The sequence below is a fragment of the Callithrix jacchus genome, chromosome 10 (genome assembly GCF_049354715.1).
Source record: "Callithrix jacchus isolate 240 chromosome 10, calJac240_pri, whole genome shotgun sequence".
Taxonomy (NCBI): Eukaryota; Metazoa; Chordata; class Mammalia; order Primates; family Cebidae; genus Callithrix; species Callithrix jacchus.
Window position 1 is genome coordinate 121,620,855 of NC_133511.1, and position 26,389 is coordinate 121,647,243.

The 26,389-nt window shown below is 55.2% G+C and overlaps 2 protein-coding genes across 2 annotated transcripts; one reads left to right on the forward strand and one right to left on the reverse strand.

Moving 5' to 3' along the window:
• Positions 1-27: 27 nt before the first annotated feature.
• LOC144578174 (uncharacterized) lies at positions 28-6,786 on the reverse strand. Its single transcript, XM_078341297.1, has 2 exons — positions 2,019-6,786; positions 28-1,551 (listed from the first exon to the last, which is right to left on the reverse strand). Exon 1 carries the CDS (start codon positions 3,325-3,327, stop codon positions 2,605-2,607), a length of 723 nt encoding a protein of 240 aa, XP_078197423.1. The 5' UTR covers positions 3,328-6,786; the 3' UTR covers positions 28-1,551; positions 2,019-2,604.
• SLC22A11 (solute carrier family 22 member 11) lies at positions 6,303-26,389 on the forward strand. Its single transcript, XM_035263134.3, has 10 exons — positions 6,303-6,756; positions 9,959-10,062; positions 12,719-12,873; positions 12,981-13,149; positions 15,300-15,420; positions 18,320-18,435; positions 20,737-20,951; positions 21,727-21,835; positions 22,689-22,895; positions 24,007-26,389. The coding sequence occupies exons 1-10, from the start codon at positions 6,364-6,366 to the stop codon at positions 24,068-24,070; spliced, it is 1,653 nt and encodes a 550-aa protein (XP_035119025.2). The 5' UTR covers positions 6,303-6,363; the 3' UTR covers positions 24,071-26,389.

Sequence of the window (26,389 nt, forward strand, 5' to 3'; positions counted from 1 at the left end):
TGTATGCAAAGTTATTCGTCTGAGCATTTTAAATACTTTTTTAGCTTTTATTTTAGGCTCGGGGGGGGGTCCATGTGAAGATTTGTTACACAGGTGAACTCGTGTCATGGGTTCGTTGTACAGATTTTTCATCACCCAGGTACTAAGCCCAATGTCCAGTAGTTACATTTCCTGCTCCTTCTCCCTCCTCTCGCCTCCACCCTCCACTGGACCCCAGTGTCTGCTGCTCTCTTCTTTGTGTTCATGAGTTCTCATCATTTAGCTCCCAGTTATAGATGAGAACATGCGGTATTCGGTTTTCTGTTCCTGTGTTAGTTTGCTGAGGATAACGGCTTCCACCTCCATCGTGTTCCCGCAAGAGACACGATCTTGTTCTTTTTTATGGCTGCATAGTAGTCCACGTGTACATGTACCACATTTTCTTTATCCAGTCTACCATGGAGGGGCCTTTAGGTTAATTCCATGTCTGTTGTTGTGACTAGTGTGGCCATGAACACATGTGCGCATGTGTTTTTATGGTAGAATGATTGATATTCCTCTAGGTATATGCCCAGTGATGGGATTGCTGGGTTGAATGGTAGTACTGTTTTTAGCTCTTTGAGGAATTGCCGCACTGCTTTGCACAATGACTTAAATAATTTATACCCCACCAGTGGTATATAAGCATTTTCTTTTCTTCACAACCTTGCCAGCGTGTTTTGTGAGTGTGTGTTTTTTTATGTTTTAATAAATAGTCATTCTGATTGGTGTGAGATGGTATCTCATTGTGGTTTTGATTTACATTTCTCTAGTGATCAGTGATATGGGAGCTTTTTTTCATGGAAATATTTTTTGAAATATCAAAATTTTAGGGCCTGGCAAGGTAGCTCATGCCTGTAATTCTAGCACTTCAGGAGGCCAAGGCAGGCAGATCACCTGAGGTCAGGAGTTTGAGACCAGCCTGGCCAACATGGTGAAACCCTGTCTCTACAAAAAAATACAAAAAATTAGCCAGGCATGGTGGCAGGTGCCTGTAATCCCAGCTACTTGGGAGGCTGAGGCAAGAGAATCACTTGAGCCCAGAGGTTGCAGTGAGCCAAGATCGAACTCCAGCCTGGTGGATAGAGTGAGACTCCATCTCAAAGAAAAACAAACAAACAAAAAAATCAAAATTTTAGTCACAATCCAAATGGCTATGAACAGGAGGACGGTCAGATGCGTGATGGAGGGTGGTCAGAGGCATGATGGAGGGCGGACAGAGGCGTGATGGAGGGCGGTCAGATGCGTGATGGAGGGCGGACAGAGGCGTGATGGAGGGCGGTCAGATGCGTGATGGAGGGCGGTCAGATGCGTGATGGAGGGCGGACAGAGGCGTGATGGAGGGCGGTCAGATGCCTGATGGAGGGCGGTCAGATGCGTGATGGAGGGCGGTCAGATGCGTGATGGAGGGCGGACAGAGGCGTGATGGTTAACCCATCGTGATGGTGAACTTACGTGGTGGATGACTATGCACCCGTGAAACAGGAAGGAGCACATTCTTGATGCACAAGGAAAGGAGTCCAAGGCACGCTGCTGTGGGAAATCAACGCAAAGGGGAAGAACACCTTTGTGTAAAAAGGAGTAAAATCAGAATGTGCATCTCCCCTCGCTTATATTTTCAGAAAGAAAATCTGGAAGGATGCGCAAGGAACTAAAAATGGTCCCTGAGGGTGGGCAGAGGTGGGATGGGGGAGCTCTCCGCTCTACACATGTTCGTAAGTTTTCTATTTTGGAATGGTGTGAATTTACTACCTATTGAAGAATTTTTAAACTTTAGGCATGTGTTTGAAGGTGCATTACGATTTTTCTGGAAGAATTTACCTTGTGGGTGGCAGCTGCCCTGGGCAGTTGGGGGTGAGGGGAGAAAAGGACTTTTACTTGCTATTTTACACACTTGGAGATCATTCGGGTTGTTACTATTAGGAATTCTCAAGTACAAATGACTAATGGTAATGATTTATGTTGACATATTTCTAAATACCTAGGAAAAAGTGTTTTACCTGGGTTCCTTTGAGCCGTGGGACTGTTGGGGTCAGGGTGGAAGAAAGGGGCTTTCCTTTCATTCCTTACATGATTCTGATTTTTACAATATGTACGCTGTAAGAAAAGACAAGAAACTTGAGTTAAGGAGGTTCCCGTCATCCTCCCTCCCTGCAAAAAGGCACGTGGGTGAATTTAGGGAGATTTTCAAAGATGAGCTTTTGTAATGCATAAGATCTAGGAGCTCTAAGCTGCTGCTGGGCAGTGACTTGAAGAGGAATTCAAAAGGGAGGAAAAATGATTTATGTTTGTGGCGTTATTGGTCGGGGAGGGGGTTGTCCCCAAATTTATGTCCCTCAAAGAGGAATTAAAGAATTGAAGAGGTGAGATCTGCTTTTGGCCTTCTGTGGCTCATCAATACCTCCTGCTCAGTGAGGCAAGGCCTGTTCTCTGGAGCAGGAGGATAATTTGACGTTTTATGGTTAATGTTTCTTTGACTTTCTGATGGGTCATTGGGCATCTTCACAAGGGGACAGGGGAAAGAGCAGCCAAACTGGAGTCAGGATCTGAGACCTTGAAGAGCCCTGTCCCTACTGCAGCATGAAGCTAGGAAAGAGCTTCACCTTCTGCCAACTCCAGATTCTTCCAGAATTGCAGGGAGGAGCCAAACAAGAAACCCCTGCCATTCCAGCTAGATCTGAAATACTGTAGCTTCAACTGGAAAAGAAAAAAAGGAAGAACGACGAGTCTGGTGGTGATGGTGGTGGTGATGGTGATGGTGGTGATGGTTGTGATGGTGATGATGGTGATGGTGGTGATGGTGGTAATGATGATGGTGGTGGTGATGATGATGGTCATGGTGGTGATGGTGGTGATGATGGTGATGATGATGGTAGTGGTGATGGTGGTGATGGTGATGGTGATGGTGGTAATGATGGTGGTGGTGATGGTGGTGATGGTGATGGTAATAATGATGATGGTGGTGGTGATGGTGGTGATGGTGATGACAGTGAGGGTGGTGATGGTGCTGGTGGTGATGGTGATGGTGGTGGTGATGATGGCAGTGATGATGGTGATGGTGGTGGTGATGATGGCAGTGATGATGGTGATGGTGGTGGTGATGATGGCAGTGATGATGGTGATGGTGGTGGTGATGATGGCAGTGATGATGGTGATGGTGGTGGTGATGATGGCAGTGATGATGGTGATGGTGGTGGTGATGATGGCAGTGATGATGGTGATGGTGATGGTGGTGGTGATGATGGCAGTGATGATGGTGATGGTGATGGTGGTGGTGATGATGGCAGTGATGATGGTGATGGTGGTCATGATGATGGTTGTGACAGTGGTGTTGATGGTGATGATGGTGATGACAGTGAGCGTGGTGATGGTGCTGGTGGTGATGATGGTGATGATGGTGGTGGTGATGGTGGTGGTAATAGATGGTGGTGGTGGTAGTAGTGATTGTGATGATGGTTGTGGTGATGGTGGTGATGGTGATGGTGATGATGGTGGTGATGATAGTGATGGTGGTCATGATGATGGTTGTGACAGTGGTGGTAATGATAATGGTGGTGATGATGATGGTGACGGTGGTGATGGTGCAGGTGGTGATGATGGTGATGGTGTTCATGGTGATGGTTGTGACAGTGGTGTTGATGGTGATGATAGTGAGGGTGATGATGGTGCTGGTGGTGATGATGGTGGTGGTGATGGCTAGTATTTATTGTCAAACCCATTCATTATCTCCTTTAATCTTGCTACCTTAAATGGAAGGTCCTGTCTTAGAGATGAAGATACTAAAGGGCACAGAGGGGAAGGCAATTGCCTAAGGTCATTTGGCAGCCATGCTGAAGCTTTGGTTTACTTGATGGGCACCCTTGGCTAGGAAGGTCAACTCCAATGGGAATTCTAGTTCCATGAGTAACAGGGGTTTATTTTACACAAATTAATTTAATGAGACACTCCGGAGGGCTTGGCAATCATAATCTGGGGCTACCTGCCTTCTTCCCCAAGCCCTTCTCTCCCCACCCCTGCCTGAGGACCCTGGAGGGATGGGCACCTGGGCAAGATGTGCCGTTTGGGAAAGGCTACAGTCCCAGGTGTGACCACCAGGTGGCAGAGCAGCTGCACCAAGCCCTGCCCCTGGCAGTCCCAGAAAAACAGAAAATAGAAATGAAAAATTCCTTGGCCTGGAAGCGGAAAGTCAGTTGGAGATTCCGGGAGCCTTCTGGCAGGTCCAGGAGTTTGACCTTCTGCTGTAAGCAAAGCCTAGGGGTGTCCATGACCAGCAAAGGGCAGGGAAGAAGAAAAAACGTGAAAGCATATGGACAGAGGAAGGAGAAGGAATGGAAGTGCTTCCTGGACACCCTGGGTTCCAGCAGCCACCTCCAGCCCGGAGATTTTCAAAGCAAGGCCGAGGACCGGTGTGGCGCATTCAGCTGGGGACTTATTTTAAACGGCACACTCCAGGCCCAGCCCACCCTGCAGCAGAGGCTTGAGAAACTGCATTCCAGCCAGTACTCCCACGGCTTCTGCCACATGCTAGGGTTTGCAAACCCTGACACAGCAACACACTTCACTCCGCAGGCCAGAAACCAGTAGCCAGAGAGGGGAGGCCCCCACACTTCAGGGCCACGCTACCCCCGGCCGCACGGTGCTTGCTCAAACCAGGAGTGCGGTACAGTTCTTTGCACATAAGATTCGGCCTGTGGGTTGCTTTGCACTGGGGGGGGGTCTATCCAGTGAGCCCCCTCCCACGGCCTCCTGTGCTTTAATTTGGGTTGGTTCTCCACCTCTCCAGTCCCTCTCTTTTTGCTGTTTTAAAATTCGAATGATTTCCTGCCTGGAGAGGCTGAGGAAGGAAGGAGCCGCAGCTTTGAAGCTCGGGGCAGAATCCGACCCCCAGCTTCCAGCTGGCCTCCATCCTGGCCGAGCTCCCCAAGCCCTCGGGGAGGGTCCGGACACCCACCCACACCTCACCCCCACTTCCGGCACTCCTCAGGCTTCTCTCCGGAACTGACTCAGCCACTTCCCTCTCACACTCTGGGAGGTGACTTCGGGCTGGCCCTCATTCTGACCCAAATCCTGAATTCTAGCTTTTAGCCAGGATTTGGTCCATGACAGGCTGGAGGCCGCACCACTGCTGCCCAGGGCACTGGAGAAAGCTCAGGCCATGGTGTCTGGCTCTGATCGGGACTGTGGCACGTGACCTTGGGCAAGCTGCCTGCCCTCTCTGAGCCTCAGTTTCCTTGGTTGAGGGAACTGCACCGTTTCCTCCTGGGCTGCCGTAAGGAGGGAAGGAAGGGGTGCAGCCACGGGATAGGGCTGGCTTCACCCCACCTCGCCCGGAGCCTGAAAGCAGGGCTGGCCTCAGATGCTGGGTCACAGCGTCGTGATTCTGCTCACTTCCCCAACTGCCCACCTGCTCAGCTCCGGGCCCACAAGGGGCTTCAAAGAGATGCCAGGAAATGGTAGCCATGGTTTCCACTGGGGGAGCTTACTGTCTAATAATGGCAACCCAAAACCTCGGAATAGAAGCTTCCCGAAATAGTGAGTCTGCAAGCTGGTCTCCCCGGCACTGCCTTGTAGGAGGTTCACATCAGGAAAGAAAAGAGCACAGGCTCAGGCCCTCCTGCCAGCTTGTGCCCACCCCACGTCCTCCCCCACACCCGCCCACACCATCTCCCCAGCTAGGGAAGGCCCTTCCCAGGCCCCACATCTGGCTTCAGAGCGTTGAACAACTGTCAGGAGGGATGAAGTTTAGGCCGACAGTTTCCTGATTTAAAGGGCCTTGCGTAGAAGGTTCTAAAGATTTAAGAATGAGATCAGCTGGCCAGTGGGGAGTGGCTGAGGCCTCGTCCTGAGAGGTGAACGCCTTCCTCACTCAGAAGCCCACGCTGAGATTAAACTTCAACCAACTCAGTGAGGCATCAGCCCCGTTGATGTTTCTTCCACAACTGCAGTTCGGTAACATCAAAGCACCCTGCCTTTTTCAATGGAATCTTCCTGGCTTTCACTTTTGGTGCTAGAGAACTCAGGATGAGGCTCAGCCCTCCCTGGTCCCCACTTGGTGGGCAGCTCAGATGCCCCAGGCAGCCCGGGCACCTCGACCTTTGTCCCTGTCACCCCTCCGCAGAGCGCTGGGGCATTCGCGGCTATTCCTGGAAACAGGATAAGGAGGAGTTCCCAAGGCATCGCAGGGCTGCTTGGGACTGACTCAACAGCTGACTGGGCAGTGCCTGCCCCCAACCCCGCCGAGGGGCAGGAGGACAGAGGTCTTGGTGGCCCTGGATCCTGTGGCTGCAATCTGCTCCAAACAGCAGTTAGGTCAGCACCGCGCTCACCCCAGAGGCAGTTCCGCCCATGGCGTTCTCTGAGCTCTTAGAGCAAGCTGGCGGTGCCGGCCTCTTCCAGGCCCTGCTGCTGCTCACCTTCATCCTCCCCTGCTTCATGGTGTCCTTCCACATGCTCCTGGAGAACTTCTCAGCCGCTGTCCCAGGCCACCGATGCTGGACGCAATTGCTGGATAACGGCTCTGCGGTCCCCGCAAACATGACCCCCGAGGCCCTTCTGACCATCTCTATCCCGCTGGACCTCAACTGGGAGCCCCATCAGTGCCGCCGCTTCCGCCAGCCACAGTGGCAGCTCTTGGACCCCAACGCCACAGCCTCCAGCTGGAGCGAGGCCGACACAGAGCCATGTGTGGACGGCTGGGTCTATGACCACAGCACCTTCACCTCCACCATCGTGACAAAGGTAGGGCCTCCCCCAGAGCCACTCGAGTCTGGCACCGCGGAGGTCAGGGCCATGGATCACAGTGGGTCAGACTCAAAGGTCTCATCCTGGGAGGGACCAGTCTCCCCAGGCCCCGCTCACTCTCGAGCCTCTCAGTCCCTTGTCAGCCACACACAGGGGAGTGGGCGGCAGGGATCAGTCTACAGACCGGGCCAGCCCAGGCTCCTGGAGGTGCAGGGGGGCACCTGGGCGGGCACCTCTGAGTCCTGGCACCTGGACCCTCACCGGCCTCACCTGGTCCCGGCCTTGCTGAAGCATCAGCTGTGACTCCAGGCAAGTTTGGCCAAGGAGACTTTTGGTCACCCCACACCCACTTCCGTGATGATGGCCCAGATTCAGATTGGGGCTCCGGTTCCAGGATGAGCAGGGAGCCTTTGAGAAGCGTCCATCCCACTGGTGAATTCACTCGGTCGAGATTTAACCCCTCCTAGCAGCAGAGCCAGCCCTCGCCCTGCTCCTGCCAAGTGGTGGACACATTTCCAAATGTGTCCCAGCTGCCACAGCCTTGCCACCATCTTGTGGGGCGGGTCCTATGACTGCTGGGATTGAATCAGGCTCCAGGACACTCTAGCTGTGTGTCCTGGGACAGCCCCTTAACCCCTCTGTGTTTTTGTTTACTCTGTTATTAAGTGGGGACTGTCATAGGACCCACCCCACAAGATAGTGGCAAGGCTGCGGCAGCTGGGACACATTTGGAAATGCGTCTGCCACTTGGCAGGTGCTGCTAGGAGGGGTTAAATCTCGACCGAGTGAATTCACCAGTGGGATGGATGCTTCTCGAAGGCTCCCTGCTCATCCTGGAACCGGAGCCCCAATCTGAATCTGGGCCATGATCACGAATCAGGAAATGGGCGTGGGGTGACCAAAAGTCTCCTTGGCCAAACTTTACTCAGGCTCCTGCGCCTTTCCTGGGCCCATATGGACATTTCCTTGCAAAATCCAGTTTTAGCAAAGGACCCTGCTGAATCAGTTTAGCAAGAACCCCCTCCTCCCCCAGCCTTGATATCCCAACAGGTTCCTCATTCTCCGTTACCTGGTGATGCCAGGTCACCCTGGCCTGTCTCAGCAAGAAACCTGTTGGGTCAGTTCAGCCAGACCCCCCTCACTCCTGATTTCCCCCCGAGGCTGAATTGCCTGGAGTCACGGCTGATGCATCAGTAGGGCCGGGACCAGGCGAGGCTGGAGGGTGTCCAGAGGCCAGCTTTCAGAGGTGCCCGCCCAGGTGCCCCCCTCACTTGCAGGAGCCTGGGCTGGCCCCGTCCGTGAACTAATCCCTGCTGCCTACTCCCCTTTGTCCCCATCAGTGAGCATGAGGGACAAAAGCAAGGTTGCAAGGGGTGAGAAGGGGCCGCCTCCTTCAGGCAGCCTCTTTCCAAAGAGGCTACATTGACAATGAGACTTGGATGGCAAGAGCAGGAATCTGCGAAGGCCAGGAGCCCCACAGAGCAAAGGTCGTGCAGAGAAGCGTGTCTGGGATTTGAAGGAGCAGAACGAGGCCCAGTGTAGCTGGGCACAGGTGCTGAGGGGCAGAAGCGGGTGTGGGAGCGTGCTTTGGAGCTGCGATTTTCTTTTTCTTTTTTCTGAAACAGTCTCGCTCTGTCACCCGGGCTGGAGTTCAGTGGTGAAATACGACTGACTGCATCTCTCACTTCTCAGCTCAAATGATCCTCCTGGCTCAGCCTCCCCAGTAGCTGGGACTATAGGCACACACCACCATGCCCAGCTAATTTTTTTGTTTTTTGAGACTGAGTCTTGCTCTGTCTCCCAGGATGGAGTGCAATGGCACGATCACAGCTCACTGCAACCTCTGCCTCCTGGGTTCAAGCAATTCTCTGGCCTCAGCCTCCCAAATAGCTGGGGCTACAGGGGTGCACCACCATGCCCAGCTAATTTTTGTATTTTTAGTAGAGAAGGGGTTTCATCATGTTGGTCAGGCTGGTCTCGAACTCCTGATCTCCGGTGATCCACCCACCTCGGCCTCCCAAAATGCTGGGATTACAGGTGTGATCCACTGCGCCTGGGATTTTCTTTTAAATGCAAAAGAACCTCATCCTCATCATCCTCATTGGAGGGTTTGGAGCACGGAAGTGATTTGGTCTGACTTGCATTTTCAAGAGGTCACTTTGCAGGGTAGAGAAGCTCTGTGGGAGGATGGGCCCCACCACTGGAGGCTACTGTAGTTGCCTGGGTGGGAGGGGGAAAGAGAGAGGTGGGGGGAGCTGTTGGGCCTCAGTGGAAGATGGACTTGGGGGTAGGTGTGGGGTGTTCAGGCAATGGGTGACCAGTCCTGGGATGTGATTGCTCACGCCTGTAATCCCAGCACTTTGGGAGGCTGAGGCAGGCGGATCACGAGGTCCGGAGTTCAAGACCAACCTGGCCAAAATGGTGAAACCCCATCTCTACTAAAAATACAAAAATTAGCTGGGTGTGGTGGTGCACACCTGTAGCCAGTTACTTGGGAGGCTGAGGCAGGAGAATTGCTTGAACCCGGGAGCAGAAGTTGCTGCAAGCCAAGATCGAGCCACTGCACTCCAGCCTGGGTGACAGAGAGAGACTCCATCTCAAAAAAAAAAAAAAAAAAAAAAAAACAGTGAACGGTGCCAAGCTGTCTCCAGCCAACCTCACTGCCGAGAGGGCCAGCTCATGGCCCCACCTCTAGAGAAGAGGATAGCCCAGCTGGGGCAGTGGCTCCCTGACGTCCACCAGGCCAGCTCTTAGCAAAGGCGGAAGCCAAGCCTGTGGACTCACCCCTGCCAGCTGATGCCTGCCCCTGCCCACCTTGCCTGCCCCCCCACTGCCACCACTGCCAGATACTGCCAGACACAGCTGCCAAACTTCTTTTTACCAATAAATTGTTCATTTTCCTGCCACTTCTGCCCCTTCAAGGCCCTGGGGCCCATTAGAGTCCGCCTTCTGCATGACTTCATGGCTGGACCCATAGTGTGGCCTCCACAAAGCTGCCAGACGCAGAGCCTGGTCGCATTCTGTCCTGCAGCTGGGCTTCCCAGGGGGGCGTTGCAGCCCCGTGGCCAGCAGGCCCCTTCTACCTCTGTGACCTGGCAGTGGGAGTCCAGGGTGGCCGGCATGCATGGCTGGCCCCTCAGCCGCACCCAGCCCTGTGATTCCACGCCCCGAGCTGAGCCGCTGCCTCCTCCTCTTGCAGTGGGACCTGGTGTGTGGCTCGCAGGGCCTGAAGCCTCTGAGCCAGTCCATCTTCATGTCTGGAATCTTGGTGGGCTCCTTCATCTGGGGGCTCCTCTCCCACCGGTGAGTGCCTCCCCTCCTCCCAGCCCCCAACTCTCTCAAAACAGAGTGGAAGACTGGGGGGCAGAAGGTTCAGAAGTGTCAGACCAACACCCCATCCCCGCCTCCACCTCCCTCCTGCCGCCTCTGTTTCTTCCCTCCTCTGGCCATCCCCAAAACCCACAGGCTGTTCTGGGTCCCCACCTTAACAAGGCTCTCCAGACCCTGGCTTTGTTCCCCTCACAGGGAGGCCACCCCGCTGCCCCTCTCTCTTCCACACTCCGGCCAGATGGTTACAGGCCTCCTTCATGTGGCTATATCGGACCCTGTGCTACAGAGCCGTCCTGGCTCCCCATCTTTTGATTCTGTCCTTTGTCCCCAGGTCTCAAGGCCTTCCCAGAAGCCTCATGTGGGCCAAACACTGGATAGAGATGCCTCTGTCAAAGATGGGGGACGGGGCATAGGAAGGGTGGGGACATGTTCCTGCTCGCCCCCAGCTTGGAGCCAAGTGGGGCTCAGGATACAGGTCACCTCAGAACATGAGGCTGGGGCTGGCTAGGGGAACAGGGCACAGGTGATGGGCATACCAGGGCTGGCCGGCAGGACTGGAAATGTCTCACACCAGGCGACACTGAAGTTCAGGGCTGCTGGCGGGAAGAAGCGTCTCTTTGACATACTTTCTTCTCTTGGCTTCCAGAACATCCTCACTCCTGGTTTTCTTTCCACCTCCCAGGAAGCTGTTCCCACTTCCCCTCCTCCTACTCCCCCTCCTCCTACCCCCCTCCTCCCGCTGCCCCTTCTCCTGCTCCCCCGCCTCCCGCTGCCCCTTCTCCTGCTCCCCCTCCTCCCGCTGCCCCTTCTCCTGCTCCCCCCCCTCCCGCTGCCCCTCCTCTTCTTCCTGTTCTGAAAGCTGAGCTGCTGATTCCTCGCCACCCGCCACTCCCCCAGCAGCCGCCTGCCCCGCGGACCCTGCTGCACCTGCGCTGTCCCCTGACCCCTTCCCTCACCCCACACTCAGCCCAGGCCCTTCTCCATCACAGCATCCCGTTGCCGGAGCCCCCGTCTCCTCTCACCAGGCGGGCTTCAGCCTCTCGCGGGTGTCCTCTGCAGTGGCCGTCCACGCTGCCACAGCACTAGTGACTTTGCAAAATCTTGGAGGTTGATCCGGTCGATAAAACCTGGCTTGAAGTCCTCCGAGAGCCCCACTGCACTGAGGACAGTCCCTTCCTGCCCACCTCCTGCCCTGCGCTGGACTTCCCCTAACCCCCAGCTCCACCAGCCTCCTCCTGGAGCCCCTCACCCAGCTACAGAGTGCCTCAGTGACTGCACTTCACCCAGAACCTCCTGCCCACGCTGCCTGGTGCCCACACTCAGGCTGCAGCTCAATGCATTTCCTCGGGGAGGCCTTCCCAGCCAGAGACTCCCGCCTGCCCCAGACATGACTGTCCCACCCCGCCTTGCTCCCTCATCACAGTGCCTGGCTCTGACCATGCCCAGCTGGCTCAAGGCTTGCTGATTGTCCACGTCCCCATGGACATACAGGGACCCGGGGACTGTGCCCCAGAGCCCACCTCCGCACCGTGGCAGACACACAGTCATTATTTCTCGAACAGAGGACTGCCTTCCCACTCCCTCCTGCCTCCACCCTCCCGGCAGCAGCGCTGGGGTCTGACTACCTGAGTCTGAATCCCAGCCTTACCATTCCCAGCCTTGTCTTAGAAGGTGGATCTCTTCCCTTCTCTGAGCCTCAGTTTCCCCCAGCAGTGGGGACTCACCATGCAATTGTCATGAGGATGACGCAAGTGTCCTTGCTTCTGGGTGCTGCTCAGACAGGTGCGGCCAAGGTCCGCCTCCCATCTCTGTTCTGATCAGCACCGGCTTGAGTGGAGCTAAACAGGGTCTGCAGTTCAGGCTCAGCCGGCCTGGAGGTCACGGTGGCCCCGGGCACTAAGGCAGGGCGGAGGGCTCTGCTCCCCAAGAGCTCCCCTTCACAGCACACAGTGGGGAGCAGCAGCTGGCCAGGTCTCAGCCTCCCCACTCCCTGGCCCTTTCCCAGTGTCTTGATTCTCATATCAGCCCTGTGAGGCATGTCCTTATGAATGCCCTTGTGTGACAGATGGGGAAACTGAGGCTCAGAGATGTCGAGTCACACGCCCAGGGTCACCCAGTAAGGGCAGGAAGTGCCTTTTTATGTATTTATTAGAGACAGAGTCTCATTCTGTTGTCCAATGATCATACCTCACTGCAGCCCCGCGCTCCTGGGCTCAAGCCATCTTCCCCCTCAGCCTCCCAAGTAGCTGGGACCGCAGACGCCTGGCTATTTATTTATTTTGTAGAGACTAAGGTCTCACTATGTTGCACAGGCTGGTCTTGAACTCCTGGCCTCAAGTGATCCTCCAGCCTCAGACTCCCAAAGTGCTGGGATTATAGGCATGAGCTACTGTGCCTGGCCCCAAATCCCTTTCTTAAACATGAGGCTAAACTGCCCCCTCCTGTGGCAGGGTACCTGCCACCTTTATAACAAAAGCACTCTGAGTGTGCCCCTAAACCTTCCAAGAAGGAGGAGCTGCCTGCAGGAGATCCCCCAGCTTCATTGAACTCCCAGAAGGCAGGCACCTGCCCACATACCCAGCTCCTCAGGGGCCCCTCTCCAGCCCTACACGCTTCTTTCCTGTGACAGGCTTGGGCGGAAGCCGATGCTGAGCTGGTCCTGCCTGCAGATGGCTGTGGCGGGCATCGGCACCACCTTCGCCCCGACACTCCTTGTCTACTGCGGCCTGCGGTTCGTGACCGCTTTTGGGATTGCCGGCATCTTCCTGAGTGCACTGGTACTGAGTGAGTCCCCGGCTCAGCGTACTCCTGCTGTGGGGGTGGGAGGGGAGGGAGAGAATGGGGCGCGGGCCGCCCAGGAGGCCTCAACTGCACGTGTCTGCATCCTTCAGTGGTGGAGTGGACTACGACCAGCAGGAGGGCGGTCACCCTGACCGTGTTGGCATGCTCCTTCAGCGCAGGCCAGGCAGCCCTGGGTGGCGTGGCCTTCGCCCTGCGGGACTGGCAGACCCTCCAGCTGGCAGTATCAGTGCCCTTCTTTGTCATCTTCCTGATATCCTGGTCAGTACAATGTGGGACCTTTCTTTAGGAGACCCAGGGTGTGTGGGGGGGTCCCCTCACTTTCACCTCCCTGGCTGGTGGTAGGTTCAGAGCTGTGGAGGGCCACAGAAGGGCAATGGCATGAGCGGGGCCCTCACTGGGGAGAGACACGAAATTCACAGTTCTAGGCTGAAAAATGTCCATGGCTCCCATCCAGCCCAGACAGGCGATGATGGGCCGGCACAGCATTGGCTCAAATGGTGATTTTAAAAATATATTTGTGCTGGGCGCAGTGGCTCACGCCTGTAATCCCAGCACTTTGGGAGGCTGAGGTGGGTGGATCACCTGAGGCTGGGCATTTGAGATCAGACTGAGCAGCATGGAAAAACCCCATCTCTACTAAAAATAGAAAATCAGCTGGATGTGGTGGTGCGTGCCTGTAGTCCCAGCTACTCGGGAGGCTGAGGCAGGAGAATCGCTCGAAGCTGGGAGGCAGAGGTTGCAGCGAGCTGAGATCCTGCCATTGCACTCCAGACTGGGCAACAAGAGCAAAACTCCATCTCAAAAAAAAAAATTACACACACACACACACACACACACACACATAACTAGTTGCTAACATTTAAGAATCAGAAGATTTTTTTTAAAACAAAAGCAATATTTTTACCTTCTTTGGAAAAACTGGAAGATGCGGGGGCACTGGGTGGGACTTTGGCCACAGTGGAAGCACCGCTCTCGCAGTCCCCCAGGTCCCACCGCCGCCTCCCCTGCGCTGAGGCTGTGGGCATCATCCTTCCCCAGTGCTTGCACCAGCCCCCACCCAGCAGCTCCACTCCTTACATACAGTGGGGACCAACGTTGGATATTAAAATAGATCGTTGCCATTATAATTTTAGGGGCTGCAAAAACCCCAGGTCTGGAAAGCCCTCCTTGGGTTGACTGAGGAAGGAGACACAGACAGGCGCAGAGGATCCTAGGTGCTGGAGACACACAAGTGAGCAAAACAGACAAAAGCCACTGACCCCACGCAGCTGAGGTTCCACAAACAGACCAATTCGTGAGGAGGAAGGCCATCACGTGGTTACAGTTAGGCCTGCCCCACCTCACCGATCAGGAGCGCACCAGGCGCAGTCCATCACACCATGTGCGCATTAACACATCTTCTAATGAGGAAGATGATGTCACTACTGCCCTGTTCAAAGGAAGGACTGAGGCCCAGAGAGGTGACGTCACGCACCCAAAGTCACCCACAGCCGGTGAATGCCAGAGGCAGGATTTGAATCCAGGCAGGCTGACTCTTCACCACTATGGCAAACTGCCTCTAGAAGTCCTCCTTAGCTTCCCTGCAAACAGGGCTGAGAGCCAGTGGGCGGGGTAGCTCCTGCGCCTTCCACCAGGAAAATGCTTCTCCTGGCCCATCTGCCCCTGAGATTAGGGAGAAGCAGACTGGTTTTATAAAATCACCTGGTCCTGCCTGAGGATGTTTAAACATGCTTTTTAAAAAAGAAAAAAAAAAAAAACAACAGGCTGGGCACAATGGCTCATGCCAGTAATCCCAGCACTTTGGGAGGCCGAGGTGGGCAGATCATGAAGTCAGAAGATCGAGACCATCCTGGCTAACATGATGAAACCCCATCTTTATTAAAAAGACAAAAAATTAGCCAGGCATGGTGGCACGTGCCCATAGTCCCAGTTACTCAAGAGGCTGAAGCAGGAGAATCGCTTGAACCCAGGAGGCGGAGGTTGCAGTGAGCTGAGATCATGGGACTGCACTCCAGCCTGGGTGACAGAGCAAGGTTCTGTCTCAAAAAAAAAAAAACAGCACCAAGTGAACTTTCTATCATAGAAATGGACCCAGAATCACTGGTGAAGCTGCTAGCTCTAGGGCCGCCTGTGCCCTGGCTGTGTGCAGGGCTCAGGTAGGCAGGCTCCTGGCAGCCAGTGGAGCCAGATGAAGGTGGCTCACTTGGGAAGGTGGGTGGCCAGGCATTGGGACTCAGCTTTCTTCTGAAACCTTCGGGGACTGCCAGGCTCCTGGCTGGGCAGCAGTGGTACAGAAGCATCTGCCTCATCACTCATCTCAGCTGGAGGATCTGTACCACTGCCCCTTTCCGCCCCACCCCGGGGAGAGCCCAGTGTGTACTTCCAACTATACACCTTCCTCATTACAGGTGGCTGCCCGAATCCGCCCGGTGGCTGATTATTAAGCACAAACCAGACAAAGCACTTCAGGAACTCAGAAAAGTGGCCAGGATAAATGGCCACAAGGAATCCAAGAACCTGACCATAGAGGTGAGATGCTGCTGTTTGCAAGACTTGACCTGGGACAGGAATTATCCAATGATGGATAATCCACGTGGCCTCTAACATCAGCACCACCCACTCCAGTACCACCCCCACTCCACAGCCACAAGCACCACCCCCAGCATCTCCACAGACGCCACCAACACACCATCACCACTTCCACGCCTCCATCACCTTCACTAAACCTTCATTGGTGATGGTATCAGCAATGCCGATACCATCACTAACAGCACCACCACTGTCCACCACCAACACCCCATCACCACCTCCACACTCCACCACCTTCACCACCATCACCCCATCACCACCTCCACACTCCATCACCTTCACCACCATCACCCCATCACCACCTCCACACTCCATCACCTTCACCACCAACACCCCATCACCACCTCCACCACCTTCACCACCAACATCCCATCACCACCTCCACACTCCACCACCTTCACCACCATCACCCCATCACCACCTCCACACTCCACCACCTTCACCACCATCACCCCATCACCACCTCCACACCTCCACCACCTTCACCACCATCACCCCATCACCACCTCCACACTCCATCACCTTCACCACCATCACCCCATCACCACCTCCACACCTCCACCACCTTCACCACCATCACCCCATCACCACCTCCACACTCCTTCACCTTCACCACCAACACCCCATCACCTTCACCACCAACACCCCATCACCACCTCCACACTCCTTCACCTTCACCACCAACACCCCATCACCACCTCCACACTCCTTCACCTTCACCACCAACACCCCATCACCTTCACCACCAACACCCCATCACCACCTCCACACTCCTTCACCTTCACCACCAACACCCCATCACCACCTCCACACTCCTTCACCTTCACCACCAACACCCCATCACCACCTCCACACTCCACCACCTTCACCACCATCACCCCATCACCACCTCCACACTCCATCACCTTCACCACCATCACCCCATCACCACCTCCACACTCCACCACCTTCACCACCATCACCCCATCACCACCTCCACACTCCACCACCTTCACCACCAACACCCCATCACCACCTCCACACTCCATCACCTTCACCACCAACACCCCATCACCACCTCCACACTCCACCACCTTCACCACCATCACCCCATCACCACCTCCACACTCCACCACCTTCACCACCAACACCCCATCACCACCTCCACACTCCTTCACCTTCACCACCAACACCCCATCACCACCTCCACACTCCTTCACCTTCACCACCAACACCCCATCACCACCTCCACACTCCATCACCTTCACCACCAACACCCCATCACCACCTCCACACTCTACCACCTTCACCACCATCATCCCATCACCACCTCCACACTCCACCACCTTCACCACCATCACCCCATCACCACCTCCACACTCCACCACCTTCACCACCATCACCCCATCACCACCTCCACACTCCACCACCTTCACCACCATCACCCCATCACCACCTCCACACTCCACCACCTTCACCACCATCACCCCATCACCACCTCCACACTCCACCACCTTCACCACCATCACCCCATCACCACCTCCACACTCCACCACCTTCACCACCATCACCCCATCACCACCTCCACACTCCACCACCTTCACCACCATCACCCCATCACCACCTCCACACTCCATCACCTTCACCACCATCACCCCATCACCACCTCCACACTCCACCACCTTCACCACCATCACCCCATCACCACCTCCACACTCCACCACCTTCACCACCAACACCCCATCACCACCTCCACACTCCACCACCTTCACCACCAACACCCCATCACCACCTCCACACTCCACCACCTTCACCACCATCACCCCATCACCACCTCCACACTCCACCACCTTCACCACCAACACCCCATCACCACCTCCACACTCCACCACCTTCACCACCAACACCCCATCACCACCTCCACACTCCACCACCTTCACCACCAACACCCCATCACCACCTCCACACTCCATCACCTTCACCACCAACACCCCATCACCACCTCCACACTCCACCACCTTCACCACCATCACCCCATCACCACCTCCACACTCCATCACCTTCACCACCAACACCCCATCACCACCTCCACACTCCATCACCTTCATCACCAACACCCCATCACCACCTCCACACTCCACCACCTTCACCACCAACATCCCATCACCACCTCCACACTCCACCACCTTCACCACCAACACCCCATCACCACCTCCACACTCCATCACCTTCACCACCATCACCCCATCACCACCTCCACACTCCATCACCACCAGCAATGCCGATACCATCCCCAACAGCACCACCACCGTCCACACCCCCACCACCTTCACCACCATCACCCCATCACCACCATCACTAACCCCACAGCCACCATCTCTGCAGAACATCTCCACCCCCTTCACCACCATTGCCACCATCAGTCACAGCACCATCATTACCAACAGTGCCCACACTGACACCTCCATCACCCACCACCTCCACCCATGCAGAGCACACACCCACCTCATGGGGCTTCTCTGTGTGTCTTGGGAAACAGAATGCTTATTTGAAGGTAGCAGTTTTGAGGAAGCAGGATCTGCCAGAGATTAGAGTGAAGATGGGGCAGGAGGATCAGGCAAGGCTTCCAGAAGGAGGCAAGCTAGAGCTGAGAAGCCAGAGCCGGGCTAAACCTGCAGAAGAGCCGGGACCTGGAGAGAACATTTTCTGCCCTCTTCCAGCCGCGTCCCCTGGGGATCCGGCTTCCGAGGCCCAGGACAGGCTCCCTTGTCACTCTGGACACTTGGCCACTGTTCTCTGGCATGGGGGTGGGGCGGGGCCACTGCCCTACCATTCACGGTGCCCCCATTCTCCCCGGAAGGTGCTGATGTCCAGCATGGAGGAGGAGGTGGCCTCTGCCAAGGAGCCACAGTCAGGGCTGGACTTGTTCCGCGTGCCCGTGCTCCGCAGGAGGAGCTGCCCCGCACTGGTGACGAGGTACACCGTCCTGGCAGCCCTTCCCGAGGCAGGGCTGGGACAGGCAGGAGGCGGGGTGTCTGGGTAAACCAGCACCTGCAGACCTCGCCGGGTGCATTTCTAGCTGGACAGGATGCAGGCAGCCTCAGGAGGCAGGAGTCCTGGCCGCGGCAGTGAAGGATAAATGCACAGGGAGGAGGGACTGAGGGGGTGGGTCTAGAGGCTGCCATTTGCAGGAAGCCGGAGGGCAAGGTGGGTCTAGGCTGGGGGTCGCAGGGTCCCAGGGAGGTCCCAAGACAGAGGCAGAGCGAGGGTACCGAGAGCCAGGGGACCAGCCATGTCCAGGGAGGACCACTGTTGGTCAGCGCTAGAGACGTAGCCCTTTCCTAGAGAGTAGGCTCATGCTCCTAGAGGGTGAACGGCATTCGCTGACCCCTTGATGCAACCCCATATCACAGATGGGGAAAGTGGAGCCCACAGGGGTAACGTACAAGCCCAAGATGACTGAGCCAGCATTGGAACTGGGCCGAGCTAGCACATGGCCCACTGGCGCTGTCCCCTCCCGGGTCCCACATGACTAGACCCTGACCCACCCTGGGACCCAAGATCATCTGGGCCCCAGAAAACGCCCTTAAAACAAATTGGTGGTGAAGGTGATGGAGGTGTGGACGGTGGTGATGGGGTGTTGGTGGTGAAGGTGACATCCAAAAGAGCATATTAAAAAGCAAGGACCAGTCAAAAGCATTTGGCTCATGCCTGGAATCCCAGCACTTTGGGAGGCTGAGGCAGGAGGATCGTTTGAGCCCAGGAGTTCAAGACCAGCCTGGCTAACATAGTGAGATCCTCTCATCTTTACTAAAAATCAAAAAATCAAGGCAGGAGAATCACTGGAGCCCAGGAGATAGAGGCTGCACTGAGCTGAGATTGCACCACTGCACTCCAGCCTGGGTGACAGAGCAAGACCCTGTCAAAAAAAAAAAAAAAAAAAAACACCTAAGGTAAGGACCAGGTTTGATTGGGACTTTTATCTTGAAATAAAACTAAAGTGGAAGAAAACGTATATTTTATGCTATATTCAACTACATATGGGTTATGATGGCAACTATTTGCTACATTTTAGAATAAAGATAGATCATGCCTTTTTTTTTTTAACTTCAATTTTTTTCTGATAGATCAGAAGCAGTGCCCTCCCTGCAAACACCCGGGGCCAGTTCTTTAAAAAAAAAACAAAAACCTTCCAGGATTCCTCAGTTCTCCCTGGGGCCAGCTCTGCAAGCTTTCCTATTCAAATCAGAGGCTTGGAAGCAGGTGACCTTGTGGGTCTTCTTGCCTTGACTCGTTACCCATCGCTGCCCCTTTATCTGTCGGCCGCTTTGAGCACCAGCCCAGTGACGCTCACGTCACTCGCATAAACTTCATCGGACACTGCGGCTTGTGCGTGAACTGCGATTTTACTCTGCGGTTTTGGGGCTGGTGCTGTCCAATGTTTATTGGATGATACGATGAGGAGACGCCTAAGGGCCGGCTGGGAGGCGGGTCTGAGCTGAGCTGGGAGGGGCACAGACTTTAAACGCGGCTGAGAATTTCACCTTGCAGCCGCTTGTGGGTCCAAATCCCATCTCCAAACCTGGGGAATTTAAATATTGTAAATTCAGCTACTCGGAGGGCGGGGGAGTGGGCATGATTGTCATCTTCCAAGACAAAGGAGCTGGGATAGTTATCGGAATCAAAGCCAGAGAGGGCTAAGTCAGAAAGAAGTCAGGGGCAGCTCAGAGACCCTGAGACGGAGAAGGGGACAGGAGATGCAGCCGCAGCCCGGACCCAGCCTGGACCCGGGGGCTTGGGAGCTGGGGCCCTTCTGGGTGGTCCCTCTGGCCCACAGGAACCAGTCACAGGCTGCTTTCCCCAGAGGAGGGGCAGCACTCCCAGGGGCTGGGGGACAGGCTCTCCATCCTGAATTTGGTCTGGACAGTGCAGCCCAGGGTCTCCTGAAAGACCCCGTCCTGTCATGATTCCCATCTTCCAAGACAAAGGAACAGGAACAGTGTGACTGGTTATCAGAATCAAAGCCGGAGATTGATAGGCCAGAAGTGAGGGGCAGCTCAGGGACCCCAGAGCTTGGTCCCAGACTGGGGAGGGCCGAGTCTTCCAGTCAGGAGCCAGAGAGGCAACGCCCCAGCCCAGCACTGCCCCTGACCCAAAGCCCACGTGTGAAGGGATGGGGGCGTCACCCTCCCTGCCCTTTCCTGGAAGAGCCTGACTCTGGGGTTGCGTCCTGAGTTCGGCAGGCTTCTGGGACCTGACTTCCAGCCTTGCCCGCAGCTTCTCTCTACTGATCTCCTTCTACGGGCTGATCTTCGACCTGCAGAGCCTGGGCCGTGACATCTTCCTCCTCCAGGTCCTCTTCGGGGCTGTGGACATCCTGGGCCGGGCCACCACTGTCCTCTTGCTCAGTTTCCTTGGCCGTCGCACCATCCTGGCGGGCTTCCAGCTCATGGCTGGCCTCTCCATCCTGGCCAACACGCTGGTGCCGCCAGGTGAGGTGGGTGGGCTGGGGGGTGGGGACCGGGCCCTGCTTCCCCTACCCCGGCCCAGCCCCAGGAGCGGCCTCTCTGTTTTCTTTCTGAATGAGAGAGGCTGTGAGAACCTGGAATCCCTCTCCGTGTCTCCTTGTATTGCTCAGGGTGGGAAACTAGGGGACAGGGACAGGGCCGCATGTCCCCCGGTGGTAGCAGAGCCAGGAGGAAGGCAGGAGGGTGCCTCGCCACTGGCTGGGGAAGGCACGTGAGTGAGGACAGAGGTGGCCAGGGCCCTGCGGGCAGCAGCCTACGCTCTGAGCATGAGCAGCTAGGGGGACTCGAACGAGGGCAAGCCCTCCCAACAGTGCAGGAGCCACCTCGGAACCACATGTGGGGAGGCTGGGCCTGCGGCCAGAAAGTGGCCCAGATCTCTGCCTCCTGGCCAGAGCTTCTGCCATCCCCACCAGGCAGTCTAGGGGGCAGCAGGGAGGCTGCTGTGGGCTGGCTCCAGAGCACTCTCTTCCACAGCAAGAAGCACCCTGGGAACCTAGGAGCCACAGGAGGCCCAGACCTGGCTGGTTTCTGCCTGGGCCCCTCGGGTCACCTCCACAACATCACTTCCTATGATCCGTCCCCCAACCCTGGCCCTGGCAGCCCCGCACCAAGCCAGCAGGGCCAGGGACGTTGTAGGGAGCCTAGGGGCCCCTCTGCCCCAGGGTGGCTGCCCGCACGCGGACTAGCCCCTGGGGACCCTCTGGGGCCAACCCCACTCTCACTCTCTTCCTGCACCCAGATCTGCAGGTGCTGCGTGTGGTCTTGGCTGTGCTGGGAAAGGGATGTTTTGGGATAAGTCTAACCTGCCTCTCCATCTACAGGGCTGAACTCTTCCCAACCACGGTTCGGTAAGCTGGGCTGCAGGCCACGCCCCAGGGGCAGCAGGGTCGTCCTGGGAGGGCAGTGGGGAGGGCAGAGAAGAGCCTGGCAGCCAGGGAATGGGCCTCCCAGGCAGCTCCTCCCCACGACCGCGAGGGTCTGGGCCCACCGGCAGCAGCACGGCAGAGCCCTGGGTCTGTGTTTTCGCACCGTTGTGAGCCACAGGACCATCCCTCCAGGTGGAATCTTATAAGAACTCAGATAAGGAGACCAAGAGCTGCCCTGGTGGCAGTGGTGACCCTCAGCTCACCTCCTGCCATGTCTTTCCTGCCCCCAGAGAGCCCCAAGTCACCTCCTTAGAACCCAAGGGCATCACAAAACACAAATGGAAACCAGCGGTCTAGAGTCTAGGCCACTCCCACGTTTGATATTTGGGTAAACTGAGGCTCGGGGTGAAGGACTGGCTTAGCAGAGGGGGAGGACTGACTGCAGCTCTCCAGACTTTCAGCCCACTGTTCCTTCCACCACTCATTCACTCATTTCTCCATTTTAAAATTTGTTGTTTGGACAAACATGTCTTGATTTTGTTGATATCATATGGAAAGCCTGAACAGGGAGCTCAGTGGCCTACCGGGAGCATGGAGAAGCCCTTAAGGTACCCAAGAGCAGGAAAAATGAGGTAGGCCCTGGAGATTTCCCCTGAAATACTAGATGGGAAAATCTGGGTGGGCTCCATGGAAGAGGTGACATTAGAGAAGGCCTTGAGGAGGGCAATTCCTCAGCCCAGCTTTCCTTCTCCTGGCATCCATGGGCCCAGCCAACCTGTCTTCCTGCCACAGGGGCAGCTGTAACAGGGATCTGTGCCCTCCCCTTCACCCACAGGATGACAGCAGATGGCCTTATGCAGGTGGTGGGCCGGCTGGGAAGTATGATAGGTCCCCTGATTCTGATGAGCCGACAAGCCATACCGCTACTGCCTCCTCTTGTCTACGGCGTTATCTCCATTGCTTCCAGCCTGGTTGTGCTGTTCTTCCTCCCGGAGACCCGGGGACTTCCGCTCCCTGACACTGTCCAGGACCTGGAGAGCCAGTGAGTGACCTGTGACCCTGGGCATTGGGTCGGGCCTCTTCCTGGGCCAGGATGGAGACAGGCCAGGGCCACCCAGGGCAGAGGCTCAAGGGTGTCAAGGCCTGTGTTTCTGAAACCATTCAATCTTTCCAACAATCCTGCCAGAAAGGTGCTATCACTATCCCCGTACTATTACTAGGGTCAGAGAGAGAAAGGGACTGATCCAAAATCTCATGCATAGAAAGTGATCATACCTCATGCAGGAAACGTAATTATTGAAAGCCCAGGCTCGGCAGCCAGGTTGCCTGGGTTCCCCACCTGCCTGGGCAAGTGACTTAACCTCTCTCTCCAAAACTGACAAAGGAAGATACAGATAGTCTCAACTGTCCTAGTGAAATTTTCCCACAAAGAATTTCAGTCCCAGACAGATCAACAGGTGAGTTCTTTCAAGCCCTCGGAGAACAGATTGTGCCATCTCACATCCATTCTTTGAGAGGGAGAAACGAGGGAACACTCCCTAGCTGCATTTTATAGCGAGAACCACTTCTGTGGGCTTTAGCCTCCTCCTTTGTAAAACGGATGTTAAAAAACAACACAACAACAAAAAAACACTACAAAACCCAGCTGGCCCAAGAGTTGTTTTCAGGTTTAAGGGAATTACTATTTTAAAGCACCTGGGAAAATGCCAGGCCTGCAGCAGGCGCTCCGGGCGTGTGGTTGTTGTGTCCTGGGTGAGTGTTCATGGGACCTCCTCAATTCCGATGGGAACAGAGGTCACAATGATAGGAACAATAATATCGAGCTCTGACTGTTTTATGTCATTTGTTTAATCAATGCAACAACCACACAAGGTGGTATTACTGTCCAGTTTCTTTGCCAAGGAAGCTGAGATGCAGAGGGTTTTATAACTTGCCTAAGGACACCTGGGGAGGCCTGGAGACACTAGGACTTCGTTTTTTCTGACTTCATTGATTTTTGTTGTGTACTGTCCCACGCTCGGGTACACAGAAGGGAGTAAAAATCTAATGTCATAGAGTTTATCCCCTGATAAGACTGGACCCCTGCTCTGCCCCAAGCCCCGAGTGCATACCTGCTTCACCACATGGCACTGCTTTTCTTTGGATTATTCTAGGAAATCAACAGCAGCCCAGGGCAACCAGCAAGAGGCCGTCACTGTGGAAAGTACCTGGTTCTAGAAATTCTGCCTGCACGGAGCCCCTTTAGTCAAAGACTCTTGAGCAAGGAGTTGCCTCTTCTCCAATCAGAGGGTGGAGGCAAGTTGGGCGACTCCAAGGGCCTGGCATGGCAGAGACCAGGCAGCTGTGGCCGTCTGCTGTGGCTGGAGGCAGCTTCCATTGCTCACTCCTCTTCTCCCTGCCCTGATCAGATTCCCCACCTTACCCCAGCCCTACAGGAGCCTGTGCAGGTGGCCGTGCCTGCCCAATAACAAGACGGGTCCCCGCCCTTTCCCTGCCAGGCTCATGTCTTTATACCCTCACTCAGCCATGCCAGCTGGAGTCTGGGTTCCAATCTCACCCCATCATATACAGAGCCCTCGTCTGTGAAATGGGAATGATCACAGGACCCGTCCCCCAAGACAGGTATCAGGGTGAACTGATCTTAGCACTGACCAAATAAATGGAACCTGCTGAGAGAGCCGCCAGATACAGGTGTCCAGGTTGCGTACTGCCCCAAGGCATGCAGCCAAGGAGGTGTGTGGGGTCTGGAACTTAGCCCCAGCTACAATGGCCCCGCCACCTACCCTAGCAAAGGCTATGTCCACTCCAAGAAAGGAGCTGTTTTAATCATTTTCTATTTACCATCAGTGATGGAGGGCTTCTAGCCCTACGGTTATGAGGATGGCCAAATACACCACCAAACACCAGCCAGAGGAGACGCAGCAGGTTACCACACACGTGTGCTCGGAGCCCGGGAAGATAGCACTGCACGCCACACAGGGCCTCATGGGGTGGGGGGTGTGCTGAGGATCCAAATGAACAGCCAGGGCTATAGGAAGCCGGCTTTGGAGCACGGAGAGGGTGGGGCGACTCCCATGGGAGGGTGTGGTTGGCTTGTTTCATTTTGCTGCAGGCTGGAGAGAAACGGAACCTTACAGGCAGGATAAGAGGAACCACACTTGGCCCCCTGGATGAGGGTTGCTTGGCCAGGGAGCCTCTTCCACAGCGGCGGAGTGAAAGGGGAGAGGGGAGCACACAAGCAGGTCCTCTGGGCCTTCCGGCTTTGCCAGGTGTCAAGGCAGCACGTAATACTGAACCTTACCTTCAGGCTTTCAACCACAGGGCAGCCTTGTGCTGTTTGTTTTTCCGGAGGGGACGCCTTTTCTTGACTCATGCACAGAACTCCCTCGCCCAGGCTGTGAAAACTCTGGGATGGTCAAGGCTGACTACCCATCTCAGAGGCAAGGAAGCAAAAGCGCAGAGAGGTGGACTGGCCGGCTTGCAGAAACACTGCCGACTGCTGCCCTGATCCTAGCCCAGGGCTCTTTCTAGCACAGACTCCTGGCCCCCACCTCCACCCACCCCATGCCCCTGATATCTGCGGTCCTGCCACAAAGTAACCCCCATACCCTTCCCTGGAGACCCCACTCAGGGAAACCTCAATCTCAGGCCTCTCAACTCACCTCTCATACCCTGTGTATGCCTGCCGGGTCAATCACTGCTGCCTCCCCACAGCTCCCAAATCCACCTACTTCCCGCTCGCTCTGGCTACACCCTGATTCATACCACAGTTGTAGCCCCAAACTGGCCCCTGATGTCTACACTGCCCTCTGCACAACAGCCACGATGCTTATTAAGAAGCACAGTTCAGGCTGGGCATGGTGGCTCACATTTGTAATCCCAGCACTCTGGGAGGTTAAGGTGGGCAGATCATGAGGTCAGGAGTTCAAGATCAGCCTGACCAACATGGAGAAACCCCATCTCTACTAAAAATAGAAAAATTAGCTGGGTGTGGTGGCGCATGCCTGTAATCCCAGCTACTCAGGAGGCTGAGGCAGGAGAATCAGTTGAACCTGGGAGGCAGAGGCTGCAGTGAGCCGAAATCATGCCACTGCACTCTAGCCTGGGCAACAGAGTGAGACTCATCTGAAAAGAAAGAAAAAGAAAGAAAGAAAGAGAGAGAGAGAGAAAGAAAGAAAGAAAGAAGGAAAGAAAGAAAGAAAGGAGAAAAAAAGAAAGAAAGAAAAAAATGCAGTCCAAACCAAATCCCCTTGCTGCTGAAAGCCCCCCGCAGTGGCTCACCATACCACACTTCTCCCGCTGCCTGGTCAGGCCGCCATGGAGCCCCCAGCCTTTCCTCACACTTCAGTAAATGTTAAAGGATTCAGATCATACAAAGAATGTTCTTGAACTGGCATGGAATTATATTAGAAATCTACTATGGAAAGAGATATAGAAAACCTTTCCAAACTATACAACACACTTCTAAGTAACCCATGGGTCAAAGAAGGAATCTCAAAGGAAACGAGAAAATATTTTGAACTGAGTGCAAATGAA

Bases quoted from the DNA above. Each gene is read 5' to 3' on its own strand.
- LOC144578174 (XM_078341297.1), bottom strand. From the start codon at position 3,327: ATGACCACCATCACCATCATCACTGCCATCATCACCACCACCATCACC.
- SLC22A11 (XM_035263134.3), top strand. From the start codon at position 6,364: ATGGCGTTCTCTGAGCTCTTAGAGCAAGCTGGCGGTGCCGGCCTCTTC. The intron at 12,874-12,980 runs GTGAGTCCCCGG...TGCATCCTTCAG, and splicing joins CCTGAGTGCACTGGTACTGA to TGGTGGAGTGGACTACGACC. The intron at 13,150-15,299 runs GTCAGTACAATG...TCCTCATTACAG, and splicing joins GTCATCTTCCTGATATCCTG to GTGGCTGCCCGAATCCGCCC.